Source organism: Dysidea avara, chromosome 6 (assembly GCF_963678975.1).
Source record: "Dysidea avara chromosome 6, odDysAvar1.4, whole genome shotgun sequence".
Lineage (NCBI taxonomy): Eukaryota > Metazoa > Porifera > Demospongiae > Dictyoceratida > Dysideidae > Dysidea > Dysidea avara.
Window position 1 is genome coordinate 9,410,872 of NC_089277.1, and position 14,695 is coordinate 9,425,566.

General features: G+C 36.6%; 1 protein-coding gene and 2 long non-coding RNA genes across 4 annotated transcripts in view; 2 read left to right on the forward strand and 1 right to left on the reverse strand.

The window, feature by feature from the left end:
• Nucleotides 1-5,682, forward strand: part of LOC136257486 (uncharacterized) — a 73,571-nt gene extending 67,889 nt beyond the window's left edge. Inside the window, exon 6 of the long non-coding RNA XR_010702027.1 lies at nucleotides 5,182-5,682. This is a non-coding gene — a long non-coding RNA (uncharacterized lncRNA). The remainder of the gene's footprint in view (nucleotides 1-5,181) is intronic.
• LOC136257487 (uncharacterized) lies at nucleotides 3,904-8,812 on the reverse strand. Of its 2 annotated transcripts, none has more exons than XR_010702029.1 (4): nucleotides 8,709-8,812; nucleotides 8,438-8,655; nucleotides 6,842-6,996; nucleotides 3,904-5,412 (listed from the first exon to the last, which is right to left on the reverse strand). It is a non-coding gene; the product is annotated as an uncharacterized lncRNA (long non-coding RNA). The 2 variants fall into 2 exon arrangements; XR_010702028.1 differs by having other exon boundaries at nucleotides 3,905-5,412; nucleotides 6,842-6,917.
• Nucleotides 8,797-14,695, forward strand: part of LOC136257484 (histone-binding protein RBBP4-like) — a 32,372-nt gene continuing 26,473 nt past the window's right edge. The window contains exons 1-11 of the mRNA XM_066050705.1: nucleotides 8,797-8,951; nucleotides 9,100-9,244; nucleotides 10,532-10,582; nucleotides 10,640-10,734; nucleotides 10,785-10,860; nucleotides 11,106-11,203; nucleotides 11,269-11,320; nucleotides 11,372-11,432; nucleotides 11,481-11,516; nucleotides 11,568-11,624; nucleotides 12,839-12,906. Coding sequence (XP_065906777.1) covers nucleotides 8,936-8,951; nucleotides 9,100-9,244; nucleotides 10,532-10,582; nucleotides 10,640-10,734; nucleotides 10,785-10,860; nucleotides 11,106-11,203; nucleotides 11,269-11,320; nucleotides 11,372-11,432; nucleotides 11,481-11,516; nucleotides 11,568-11,624; nucleotides 12,839-12,906 — 755 coding nt within the window. The 5' untranslated portion in view covers nucleotides 8,797-8,935. The remainder of the gene's footprint in view (nucleotides 8,952-9,099; nucleotides 9,245-10,531; nucleotides 10,583-10,639; nucleotides 10,735-10,784; nucleotides 10,861-11,105; nucleotides 11,204-11,268; nucleotides 11,321-11,371; nucleotides 11,433-11,480; nucleotides 11,517-11,567; nucleotides 11,625-12,838; nucleotides 12,907-14,695) is intronic.

Sequence of the window (14,695 nt, forward strand, 5' to 3'; positions counted from 1 at the left end):
GTTTTTTATCAAATCCAGTTTTCTGGATTATGCGGGTTTAAGGGTTAATCTAGCAGTCAGAAAGGTAACTACATAATAGCTAGAAGTATCAGGTCCTAGTACAGTATGATAGATCAGCCAAGTATATTTGAACAGGATGTCAACTGAGGTCACATGACCTAACAATTGACATGTTTATTGTGATTAAATCTTTGTGGTATGACATTAGCAGTGCTAGAGCTTTGTATATTATTTATTGTAAATAGAACATTGTAAATTTGTTGTGTATCCTCAACCAATGATTAAATTGCTAACAATCTACTCAATGAAATTAGTAACCAATAACTATACCATTTTCATCAACGTTTCTGTTCCTTTGGGTTGTTGATATCCCACAGCGCTGTACAGATCTTTGTCTGTTGCTGTATCAAGTGTTTTTATTTTTCTTAGGGAGCTGACTTTAATCACCTTCTTTTCTAGCTATTCAAATGAGTTGTGTGAACCAGGTTAGTTAGGATATATCCGTTCACAAACAAATCATGGGACTAGTACCACAATTTCTATGAACACTAAACTTGGTATCTTTATCCTTGATGAAGTACTTCCAGATTATTGAATTTTATTTCTCATGTAGGTTTAAACTAACCCCATAACTAACCAGGGATTGAGTTCCTAACAGCTAATGTGTTACCATAGTTAATTACATATTTGATTGATAAGAATTAGATATAATCACAACATCGACTTGTTGTAATGGTCTCCTAGGGTAGCTCATAGACAAATGAGATCATGTAGTAATGGTCAGCGTTGAATAATAAGCTTTATAGTAGATAGTAGAGTATTGAGTTGATGACTAGTTGTAGGTGTGGACTAGGGATATGTTATGGAACATGTGTTGTGTGTTGTGTGTGTTTTGTGTGTGTGTTGTGTGTTGTGTGTGTTTTGTGTGTGTGTTGTGTAGACATGTTTAATGGTGAAATAAACTAAAACCCACAATCACTTCTCACATGTACTACTATATAAGTACAATGGAACCTTAACCAATGGCATGAAATGAGTCAAGATGCTAAGTTGTGTATAATTTTTGCAAAGGTCCCCTAGAGGACCTCACACAAATAAGAACATGTAGTAATGATGTATGTAATTTTAGTGAATGTAATTTTAGTGAATGATACATGGAGTTATTGGTTGTGGCACTGCTTAGAATCTCTTAGTTTACTAGAGTGGTATATCTCCAGTATATGGAACAGTTAATTTACTTTTAGTAGCTTTTCAATAAAGCCGCATTCACTGATGTTTTACTGAGAGTTTAAAACTTAGCAAAACAGCATGTTCCATATACTAAAACTTACTGATATTTTACTATCAGTATAACTGGGTACAACTACAGTAAAGCAGATTAACAATTAGTAAACTAAGAACCTTTAAGCAGTGTGGTAGACTGTTATTATCCATGAGTGGTGGACCAACTTTCATGTGTAATGGTTGAGAACAACATTAGTTAGCAAATGATCAAGAACTATACAAATTACAGTTGAAAGATCAATACTTAGATGATTAACCAGTTGTAGTAGTGTTAGTGCTGAACACGTGTAACATAACCAACTAATGGCATTGTAACTAAGGTTATTTTAGTGTATTGTCCAGTAATCTTGTTGTGTTTTATTGAATACAAATCATACGGTGTTAGACAGATTTATCATCTTGCTGATATTTCAATAATAACAAGAATTAATATATTAACATGTCCAACAGTTGAAACAGAAACCATTCTAATATAAAACATCACTACAGTATATAGTGGTTACATGGGAGGGTAGTCACTCTCTGTAGTAAATCAAGTTGTATAATGGCCATCTAGGCATATTTGTTTTGTATGAATGTACTCTTCTGAGAGAAGTATTGTTTCTTTCTCATGGAGGTCTCCAGCAGCTGAAAACAACACAATATATATGATTAGCTAAAATTGTCAACTTAGGAAGATCAGTTTTGTACTGAGCCTATACCATTTTTATTTATCCTCTGTTTTGTAGTCAATGACTGGGTCACTGAAATATAAAGAAGGTTGTAACTTTAAGGGCTGTAGAGTTGCATGTCAATAGTAACAGGTAGGAATTTTCTCAAGTGTCTTTTTAATTGTAGCTGCTTTGATTATGTATCCATCAAAAAAATTGTCTGCCCAACATTGTTGCTAGAGGTAGCTTTTCTCTTTCCCTTTTTTTTTGAAGCCAGCCAAACAAGAACTGACTATACTATACAAGTACACAGAAATATTTGGAATAGTTTCAACTAGAGTAGGGACCATAGCACATCGATATAAGTGCTGAAACAAGCTGGAGTAGTGCACAATATTAAATCACAGTAAAATAATAAGAAGCTTGTTTCAATACTTTTTATCGATGTGTTATGGTCCCTACTCTAGTTGAAAATTCCAAATTTTCTGTGTATATACTTGTTTGTTAACTTTTTTTGTAAATTATTATGACTGGTGAACCCACACATACCACATCTGAAATGGTGCCGCATACCCCAATTATCGTCTGAAAAGTAAAGTATCCATTATGCTTCTTTGTCAGCCATGTTCAACCCGTTACACAGCATTTCGAATCAAGAACTGTTCAAAAAGCACCTCTGCAATCCACGTATAGTGGTGCCGCACACCCCAGTTATCTCAATTATCATCTGAAAAATGAAATATCCATTACGCTTCATTGTCAGCTATGTTCAACCGTTACGCAGCGTACGAATCAAGAACTGTTTGAAAAGCACCTCTGCTATCAAAATAGCCACTATGACAAATACGGACAATTTCTGGGAAGCCATCACGTGCTATCGCCAAATCAACACTTTTCACTGTCAGCAAAGATGAATGGGACACAAAGGAGGACACTGGTAAGTCCATGAAGAATGCATTGTACGTATTGTGGTATGCCAAAAGGCACCTCTCGGAATGAAGTGACATCAAACAGTGAAAAGATCAAGCCTGTAGCCTTAGCCGTTATCGAGTTATGTTTGTCTGAAGGCATCAGTCAGTCAGTCAGTTAGTTACTCAGTCAGTAGAAAATTCTGTTAAATAAATTTTTTAAACTTTTGTAGCAACTTAAGCTTGTTGAAAGCATTTTGGGTCAATCTGGAAGCTTGTTTGGGCTTAGTTTTACATAGCCAATACTGCCTCATCATCATCAAGGGAAATTGAGGCTGTTTTTTGGGTGATATTATTTCGTGGGCCACGCCTACTCCTTTGTGGTCCCTACTAGTACTATTGTACTGTATGATAAACTTTGTGTTTTCAAAGGTTCTTACAGCAATGTAAAGAACAGTAATAGAAATACTGGCTAATTCTACGGATGAGTTACCTTCTCAGTGGGGTCTAATATCTGCACTTGCTGGTGTGCGTGTGAATTGGACCTTTGTAAGAGAAAGGCCTTGCAAAAATTTCAAGTACTGTACCATACTTCCAAAACCTTCCTAGTTGATCACTCAGTACAGCTTGTTCACTTGTTGTATACCCTCTCATACACAATTTGATTGTGGGTTTTAGTTGTCATGATTATTAACAAATACTTATAAACAATGTGTGTATTAATGTTGTCTGCTATGATATGCTGTGATAGTAATATCAAAGAGGTGAATATGTTCCCTATCCAATAGTTTAGTATTGGAACAAGTCTGAGTACAAATTGGTTTTAAATTTGAGACACTTCAACAAAGCAATCACACTAGTCTAACAAAGCACTAGTCTAACAAAGCAGTGATGGAGTGATAGATCTACGTAGGTGAGTTTCACAGAAACCTTTTATAGCTCAAAGGTAGCTTTATTATTCCTGCGTTGACAATTGATAGTGTTTCAGTTATGTACATGTTGCAGTAACACTGAACTTGTCACCTCCCACTGCATTGAATTAACTACTCTAATATAGCAATCAAAGCTACAAATGTAATGATAGAAACTTAAGTACCATACCATTCTTCATGCGTTAAAACTAGACAATGTAATACATTATGAACTGATGTTAATTCTTATGGCTAATTAGAACTGCTAATTTGTTTATTGTTAGTTGTACATGATGATGTAGCTTTGACCTTAGTGTGTGATTGTATAAATAAGCTGGAGCTGGCTACCAGCTTTCTCTTCTGCAGTTGTTGAGTGATATTGATCATTAAGCTATTACAATTGGTATTAGTTACAAATGTGCTTATCCTGAAACATACACACCCAGGCTCTTATGACAACAATTCGAAGTGGCAATATAAAATTGTACATCAGAAAATTATAGCACCACAAAAAGTTAACACAGAATTTGGTGACACGTAATATGTGTACTTGTATAATGATCTTAGTTAGCTATAGCATGTTATACATTTTGAGTAAATATATGAATAAACATCCAAAAGGGTGAGGTGTTTAACTTTTAAGATGTTGTGTAGATCAATTGTACAGCACGCCACATGGGGTGGCAGTTTTGTGCTATAGCATTGTTAAATTTTCTGTGGATGTTCTAGCTCACAAAAATTGATCTACAGTAAATGAATGATTGATGCCTGAATACTGTATTTATAACAATAGTACAGAAACTTATCTGGATGGGATCAGATGTATGGCCATGTGTGGGAACTTTATAACATTACATGTGACCACTATACTCACTTTCAACAATTGGTGGTAATTGTATATACCATATAGAGGGAAACTTTGGCGAGGGAAAACTTTGGTGAATTTGGCGATTCACTAAAAATTCGCCAAAGTTTAACCCATTAATCTCCCTAAGCGCCTGAGATTAGCATCATAGCTATAGATTGAGCTTGAATTTACCAATGTTTATTTCACCAAATGCAATTTAGCTTGCTATTCACTAAAGTTTACTCCCGCCAAAGTTTCCCTCTATACAGTAAGTTACTGTTAGTAATATCCTATTGGGTTTCCTCTTTGTTGTTGATAACTATAGGAGATTATGTCTGACCAAACTACATGACCTGATGAGTTACTAGTTACTCATCACACTATTACTGATCTGACATCCTGTCGTTAAATTAGTAAAATGTGCTAAGTGGTTTTATAGTGGGCAACTATCAGGTCTGATTGTGTGTGTGTTGTGTGTGTGAGGTTGTGTTTTAACTCCACAGTCACTTAATAATTTTTACTGTACATTTATGACAATTTGAATAACATCACTTGTGGGTTGTTTTCTTTTCCTTTTCAAGATGGGACATTCATACCAACAACTCCAAAAAGCCAAGCCACATGGTGGATCTGGGGTGATTTCTGCTCAATGGATCATGTGTTTATCAGTGGTTATTGTTGTAGCTTATTGTCATGTAATCCATTCAGTGTCCTTTGCTGACCTGGACAAGTAGTGGCAAACATCTAAAGAACACATTGCCATATATGGGATCTCAATGGACCGGGTATTCATTTTGATCAGGATGATGAGCCTGTAAACAAACAAAAAAAATTTAATTCAGAGAACTAGCAGACTTGATGGTGACTAGCTCTCAAAATAAGTCCTACCACAGCTACAATGCCTTTCTAATGTCTTCAAGTAATACGTGAAGGACAACCAAGTGCAGCACAAAAGTGTTCGGATCTGCGAATTGTTGGTGTTATATAAGTTACATTGAATTTATATTTACAAGTGTAATTACTGCCTGTAAACCACATAGTTGTTTGAATAATCAGAAACCTTTATTTCATAAATCTTCATCTATGAGTTGTATACAAATATTGTAATTATTGCACTATATATCTATGCCTGTAGAGACATAAAACCTGAAAATATGTATAATGGTGCACTCTTGAGTTTTCCGTTGTGAGTAGATTGATTGCAGAGAGGTCCTTCTCATAGTGTTCTTCATTTGTAACACTGTGTAACAGGCCAAACTTAGCTGAAAACTGATGAACTGTAATGGCTAGTTTGCTGTTTCAATTATTAATACATAGTTGAGGCATGCGTTCAGACCTAGTGCCATTCTTTCTTGTAATGCAGTGTGTGCAGCGATCATAATAAAGTAAATGTAAACAAACTTTAAGTTCGATTAGGGATCAAAGAAATAAAAAGGAGGAAAACAAGGGAGGTCCCCTACACCTTGAGATACACTAGTGGACAATTAATCCCTGCTTCAGTCACTTTCCTTGTACTTGCGATTATGGTAATACCCTGGAAGAAGTACTAGTCTACAATGCCACACTATGTGTAAAGTAATGAGTAAAGTACTGAAAATAAGGCTACTTGTGTTTTAATCAGGGCAAGTAAATCTATAATACTTTATGAGCTGCAACTTGTAAAAAGATCAGTTTTTGTCATGACTACAGGATAAACGATAATGTGAATAATTTGAAAAATTGGTGTGTACATAGGCTGATCACCTTAGCAGTACCTTTTTAATGGTTACAGTAACAGAGTTATAAAGCAAAAATCAAGCAAGTGTAAAATCACAAGGTTGAGATACTCTAATAGAGCAGTCACTGGGAGGTGAAAGTACAGTTCATACCGGAAACCTCCACCTATTAAACTTTTACTTATAAACAGTGAATTTATTGAGTAAAAATATAGTGAGGTGAACAGCCAAGATAGTGGTTAGTGTGTTGGATCCACCAATATTGTTCTAGAACATTCTGCGTGTATGATATATTAAATTAGACAACCTCAAAAAATGTGCACTCTTGCAAATATTCAAATAAAACAGAATACCAACAACAACTACTCACTACTGTCACCAGCTGTTAGAACATGTATCTGTTTAGCCATAGTCAAACCATAGCTACTGCTGATACGTCTATCAAGCTAGACTATTAATTATTGTTCAACCATGACTACAGTTGCTAAAGTTTACTGTACTTGTAATCCCATTAATGCATCCTCACCAACTTCCTTCATCACTGTCTTGGTGTGACCGACTGCTGACAACTAGGCCCAGGACCACATTTGGTTATGCCACTGCTGCAGATAAAGATGTTTCACACTCAGTTCGAACAAATTGAGCATTATTACATCAGTGATATACAACAGAGGTAGGTCCCTAATTTGAGACATAAAACGAGCTGTAATTAAGGACGCCAAAATCAAATCTATGATGTCTCTATAATCTCAAAAATTGCTTCATGTATTGTAGGTAGAAACTATGTGTGTACAAAGTTTCTTATGCTTTCTTCACAAAATACACAATTTTTTGCTTTGCAAATCTAATACTAGTATTTTGGTGGTACAGTTCTGCTATTAGAAATTTTCTGCAAAAGGCTATAAATTCAGAGGTCCTTCAAGTAAGTACATGACAAATGTAATGTGTACAGTATGTAAAAATTATTACTTTCTGCAGTAATGGATAATATAACATGTTACATGACTGAGTAACAAGCAATGTATAATGCATATTACATTTGACTTGCTCATTTAATGTGCATTGTATCGGTGGTATTTTGGGCCTGGACAGCATTGTAGTCAGCATTTCAGACATGAAAAAAAATTATAGTGTCTGGGGAGTGTCAATAAGGCCAAGATACTACAAAGTATGTTTTGTGGCTGACCTACAATACAGAAACACATGTTTCGCTCGTGTCACTTGGGAACTTGATTTTAGAATGACTTTGTAGCCTTTAACAAAGAAATGTATTACAAGTTACCACATAACGAGAAATATGTGATTTTTTATGGGAGTAATGTGTGACTTGCTGAGTGAAAACCAACTGTTTCACAAAATTCTATCAAATGTATTAGAAATTCACTGGGTAATGATACACATGCTGCATAAAACAATAATCACGTCGTATGCTTTAGTATGGACTGGAAAAAGGTCAAATCAATAATACATCATTGGATTTGCCTGTTTATGGAGAGTAAGAATTTTTGTTCCGTGTTTGTACAACGTAAGGCATGTGAGTTATGAGTGCTTCTTTGCAATACAGTAGAATAAAGTTTACCGATTTCATTTCTTTGTTGGAATGGCCTTCTTCTTTGTTCACACGAAGAGTTACAGGGAAAAGCTTAACCAAGTAATAAGTTACATTTTTAAACTAACAACCACAACCTTGTACATGGCTGCACCAATACAACACTTAGAATCCTGGTTCCTGGTCAAGTGAATTTCTGAAAGCCCTTACAAATGTTTCACCGATGCAGCAAGGCAGGTCGGTGTTTTGACCAACTCAAAATTAAAAGCAAATCATGTGCTGTTAGGGCCAGTTCTTTCCTTCCCATTTGCTGCTTCACCTGTTACTGTTTGCGCAATATTAGAGTCTAGCCTTATTAGCACTCTTTTTAAGAGATCACATAATATACATTATTATTATTGGGTTTGCCAAAACATTGACTAATTTGTCATGCAAATGGGAGAGAAATGGAGCTCCCTCAGAAAGAACATAGCTCCGGCACCTACCACTATCGGTAATTATGTACCCAATGGTTATTGGTATATTTCCATACCCATCAGCACACATATGACTAAACACACACCACAATGGTACCTTTGACACCACTGCGAACCCTAGCCTTGGTTCATTCTTTTGTTTAAATGATTTTCTGTATCGATACAAGACTAGTACTGTGGTCCAGATAGGGGATTATGTGAAAAATATTATCTCTGGTGTAGCTGTGAAGACCATTGTAGACCACTGTTTGGATTGCTACCTTTGTGTCTACTCTTCTTAACGCGCAGGCGCCACTTTGTCTTTGTGCTGCCGAGCTGTGGTAACGTGGTCTACAAATATTATAACGTAGCTGGAATCATTTTCTAACCTTCTCTCAGTGCCACTTCATATATTCGGCCTGCACTAACCTCACTAGAACACACGGGAATCTTTAGCGCCTAATTCATTTGTGTAAACTGTAATTAATTGCTGAGGCGTGTATAGTGTAATTAATAGCGGTTTCTGATTGGTGGGAATTTGGCTCCACACGTGGAAGGTTCCCGGACTATTCGAAGGGATACATAATCACAACTGATATTGGTAGACAAGGCAGAAATGAGTGCAGGAGAAGGTACAATACACTTTATACACTGTAACAAGGACCGCTGTATTTACCGAGCGTGTTTAGTCATAAACTCCGCCTTCGTACGTGCCGTTCGAGTAGTTGCGTACTTGTGTTGGTGAAAGTTTAGTGAAATTGTTCACTCGTTTCACTACAGGTGTTGATGATAATGTTGAGGAGCGCGTTATCAATGAAGAATATAAGATATGGAAAAAGAATACGCCGTTTCTATACGACCTGGTGATGACGCACGCTCTCGAGTGGCCCAGCCTTACAGCACAGTGGTTGCCAGATGTAACGAAGTGGGTTATCAGTGTTGTACGAGTGTACTTATTTGTGTAATGGCGTGAATGTACAAGTTGTTGTGCACGAAAATATTAGAGTACCTTGTAATGGGCTGTTTCTGGTTACTTATAATTCGCTTGGTCTGTTCTTTGTGTGCCATTGGGAGAAAATGATTTGTATATTGTGTGTTAAATTGATTGCCTCATTAATGAGATGGTCTTATTAATGAATACGTACCGTATAATATTTTGAAGGGTGTTGAGCGTGTCGAATCCTATGGACACAGGTATACAGGCTGTGTAATAACAACAATTCAGGTGAAATTGGTGCAAGACTAAGTGGTACCAATCTCACCTGAATTGTTGTTATTAAATTTTTTTTACTAATTATCTTGAAAATATTGCCCCTTGAAATATTTAGGCTATATGGTATTAGCTGTGTCTCATTAATGTGACATTACACATCTGTGTTGATACATGGCCAATATAACAAAGTCATCCTCATTGTAGTCCAGTATATAGGTCCCAAGCATAGTTAAAGTCACAACCTCATTGCTTAGACCACCTCATTATAGTGACCATGTCAAGCATAACTAATGCGTGCCTGTAGTTAAGACTAATGCTCATTTGTTTGGGAGCATTCAAATACAAATTCATAACATTTGAATCATGTAGGCAGCACCCATTGTATACAATTAGCTCATGCGTGCAGCTGAAAGTAGTGCAAAACACCACATGTCCCAGGTGTCAAGTTGTTTACATGGATGAAACTTGTACTTCACTATTAGTAATAGCCTGGTGTCTATAGTCAGGTGTGTGTGTGTGTGTGTGTGTGCGTGCGTGCGTGCGTGCGTGCGTGCGTGCGTGCGTGCGTGCGTGCGTGCGTGCGTGTGTGTGAAGCCAAAAATGCTACACATGCCAGCTTGCTCGCCAGCTGTAAGATTGAACTACAACTTCGCTACTGCTTTTACACTCACCTTACTGTCTATAATGAAGAGTACTTAAACAATTAAGTGCATAGAATCCTCACAACAATAGGTCTTACTCCTTTGTCTAATAAATTTAGTAATGGAATATCTTGTGAATTTGTCAATGAAAATAATTTAAAACTTTGACTGTTGGGTTTTAATCATTAAAAACATTTGAATAATTCGTAGTTTTTCAAAAAAAAATTCAAACATTCGAATGCTTACTTCTAGCATTCATTTATGTAATAATTAAACCCACCTCATTTATAGCTGTTTATCCCTACATATGCTGTGTTTTGTTGTATCCTATTAGTAGTTTTTTGTATGTGCTTTGCAGACCTGAAGGAAAGGACTTTTCAGTACATAGGTTGATCCTAGGGACACACACGTGAGCTAAAACTATGTGTTTATTTTGTACCAGATTTAAGTTGTACATGTTATACAGTTCAGATGAACAAAACCACTTGGTGATTGCAAGTGTCAAGTTGCCTAGTGACGATGCTCAAATTGATGCCAGTCGTTATGACAGTGATAAAGGAGGTGTGTATTATTTAGAATTATTTGGAAGTCTTGTTGGGGATTGTTATCAGAGTATGGTGGATTTGGTTCAGTAGCTGGAAGGATTGAAATTGACATCAAGATAAACCATGAGGGTGAAGTGAATAGGTATAGTTTTGTTTGTTTGTTTGTTTGTTTGTTTGTCTGTTTGTGTATGTGTGTGTGTACACATGCATGCACAGAAATGCACAGAAAAACTAGACTAAGACAATCAAGTGTGCGCAATAGTAGCTCAGTCTTCGTACAGTATTTTGGAATACAGTACTTCACATTACTTATTCTAGATCTGATATTTGTATATGTATCTGTCCAATAGATTTGTGCATGTGTTGGTGTATGTGATATCCCCACAGGGCAAGGTTTATGCCACAGAGTCCATTCATTATAGCCACAAAGACTCCATCTTCAGATGTGCTTGTGTTTGACTACTCCAAACATCCCTCTAGACCAGGTAGTTTCCCCCCATCCACTACACACCATGCCTGCTTTTTATTCTTGGAAATATCCCTTGTACAGATAACGTTGAGTGTCAGCCTGATCTACGCCTCAAGGGACATTCAAAGGAAGGGTGAGTTATTTTTAGGTTATATTACATCATATTATGTTACATTCACTTCAGTTATGGACTATCTTGGAATAACAATTTTAAGGGATACCTTTTAAGTGCTTCTGATGATCATGTGAGCTTTGACAATGTCATGTTACAGACAATGATTGTTGTTATGTAGACAATTTGCATGTGGGATGTGAACGCTGCTCCTAAGGTTTGTATTATGGGTTTGTTTGTACTCTAATACTTTGTTGTGTTAATGCAGGATGCAAGGACATTGAATGCCAAGACAGTATATTGTGGCCACAATGCTGTAGTGGAGGTATGGACCATTGTGTCTGGTACATCTACGCTTAGTTTGGGTTTATGTGGTACTTCAGAATGTCCAACTCCTTTTTTATGCATATGGCCTTAGTAGTTTTTAACCCATTAACAACCACTGCCACCATATGGCCGTATGGCATCATAACTCACTCACAGAATAAACTTTAGCCTTGCAATAACTCATAAAATGCATTTCATAGCAAGATACGCTAGTATTGAAACAGATACGTCCTTAGAGGTCCCATTTCTGGGATAACCGGATCCTTCCCGGACTAGTGTGTGTTTATTATGTAATAGTGTAAAGTGTAACCTTTTATAATAGACAAATTATATCGTTCTTTGGGTTGAAAACTAGTAGCTGATAACAAAGAATTGAAAGAAAGTGTTATACATCGATGGAAACAGGTAAAGTCGACAGTCAACCAGATGTGGCATGGTGGACATGAGTGCAGATACACACGTGCAACAGCAGAAATGAGACAAATCACTAAAAAACCAGCTGTGGATTGCAGTATAAGTAGTAAACTCTATAGAACAGGTCTTTGGAGTGTAACACACCTTAGTAAATAGTTAGTTGGTATTCCGTTGTTTGTTCGGGCTGGTTATTACCGAAGTTTAAACTTTGTTGTTTGATAATTTCGTTGCGATTACTATTATGTAAACAAAAACAACACAGTCGACCTTAGTTTAGCGAGTATTTAGATATATGGTTACTAAGTAGTTCTGTGTATTGGATGGTTAGTATGATGTAATTTGGCCAGTGGCTGTGAATGGGTTTTAATCATAGTGCTATTCATAGCATCATTGGCTCAAAACTCTTGGATATAAAAGTGTCTCTTTGTTTACAATCCACACACAATGCATCAAAAGTGCCAATGCTTTTGTGTGTGTGTGTGTGTGTGTGCACGTGAGTGTGTGACGATGACAGCCCATTTTTGCTAGAGGCTTCCTCTTTCAGAGGTAAAAATGAAAATGTCTGGAGCAAGACTTGTTGGGAGCACGTAAATATTTATCTTTATAGTGGAGTTACGTATGTCCGTTCCTGTAAAGAGTGCCTGGGATTCTATGCAGTCCAAGTTGGACCTTAAATTGTTTTCAAATAGTTGTGCTCTAATGCAAAGTTTCATTGTTGAATCTATTGCCCATCATGTGAAGTCTTGATCTGGTTATCTTTTGCTGTGCATATGTATAATCTTATTTATTATTTTACAGGATGTTGCCTGGCATGTTCTACACGATAGCATCTTTGGATCAGTTGGAGATGACCAGAAACTGTTGATGTGAGTACTATATACATTTTAAATAGTGGGTTACTTGAAATTTGGGATGCTACAATTCTTTTGACATTACCACATTAACTGCTGTTAGAAAATTTACTCATAATTTCCTTTGATGTCTAGATCGAGGCTTAATGAGGGTAGTAAATCCAATAGAAACCTATGGTCTAGCTCGTGGTTGTTTACTACATTGATCAAATGAAATCAACAAAGCCTAATACACAATAACCTTACTGTTAGCTTACTTTGTGGACAAGGCACGCATCATTTGGACCAATGCACTAGTGCCACAAGTTGTGGTGCTGACACTTATCAACTCGAAGAGTGGATCTTGATACCAATAGCCACAGTTTGCTACTTTCTTTCACTCTTTCTGTACTCGCTTTGCTCAGAGAAAGTTTCTAAACTACTTAGAATAAGCCAACACGCCGCTTCAATGTAGTTACACCATGCCAGCTGCAATTTTTTTGTGGCGCTGACACAATGAACTCGAAGGGTATCTCTCGATGCTAACAGCCGTTTTGCTACTTGTTATAGCTTATTTTCAAGCATTGGCGTTCATCCTGGCATACTACAGTGTGGCATAGTAGTGAATTAGTTAAGTGAATTAGTGATGATAAAATAAGAACTGTTAAGGTTAGGTGTTAACCCTTAAACTTGCAAAGAACTTTTGGGGAATTTGTGTTTACACACACATGGCGACATTAGGTGGGGTAACTTAGCCTACAATAAGACATTGATTAAAAGTCTGTTTACTGGGCTACTTGGAGAAGGTTTAATGAACGCTGTAACTACAGCGGCTTGTTATGAAGAGATGAACAACAATGAGTAGCTTCTCTATGTTTCAAATTATTTTGGTTGTAGGTTTACTCATGTGAATCATATGTGGCCTGATAGAAAATTCAATGACAAAACGATTACGATTGCAAGGTGATAGGAACAATCACCATCGAGTTATGGACCACTTTATAAAGGTATGTCATGTTTTCCTTACCAAAAAGTTATTTACTTGGCTAGTTTGGTCTCACTATTTAGCATTAGGGTAAAACCCTAGGTACCATTTTAATCCTTGTTACATACATCACTAGTAGAAAACATATACGGTAGATGGCATTGAATACATTGGGTGAAATACTTGGCATATTATTGAAAAAAATCCATAAATTTTTTGAAAGCCTATTTCTTAGTGAAGGAAGGAACTAACAATAAAACCCTGGATATCATCTTATTCGCCTGCTCAATAGGAGATGGAAAATCTTTGTTTCGTTGCAGTAGACCCAAGGATACGGAGGTTGTGAGTGTTTGTTTACATTGCGTCGAAGCGATCATACGTGATCGATTTTTCTTCACGAATTTTGCTTTTGTATGTAGTGAAGAAGGGTGAGTAAGGGAAACATTATCCAGTAATTGATTCCCCTGTTCATGGCAGACACGATGGTGAAAATTGTAGCTCCATACCTCAATTTGTTGGTAAGTTACAACCATTTTTGTAGGCGCCTGTAATTTATTTTCCCTATACTTGCTGTATATATCAATTTTTCTGTTGTTGCTACTTCGTAGGGCTGTAACTGTTAGTGGCATACAAGGCTGAAACTTTGCCAGTGGGTACACTTGGCTAAGTAGATTATAAGTATTTAATAAACAGGAATTTGAAAAATGTGCGATTGTGTCAGGTTTTCGCAGATCCAGTCACATATAACCTCCCAATTTAGCCTTGCTGGCCTACTTACTACTGTGTTTTTGTTATGCAATATTGTTTTGGAAGTACTACAGTACAACACTTTCATATGAT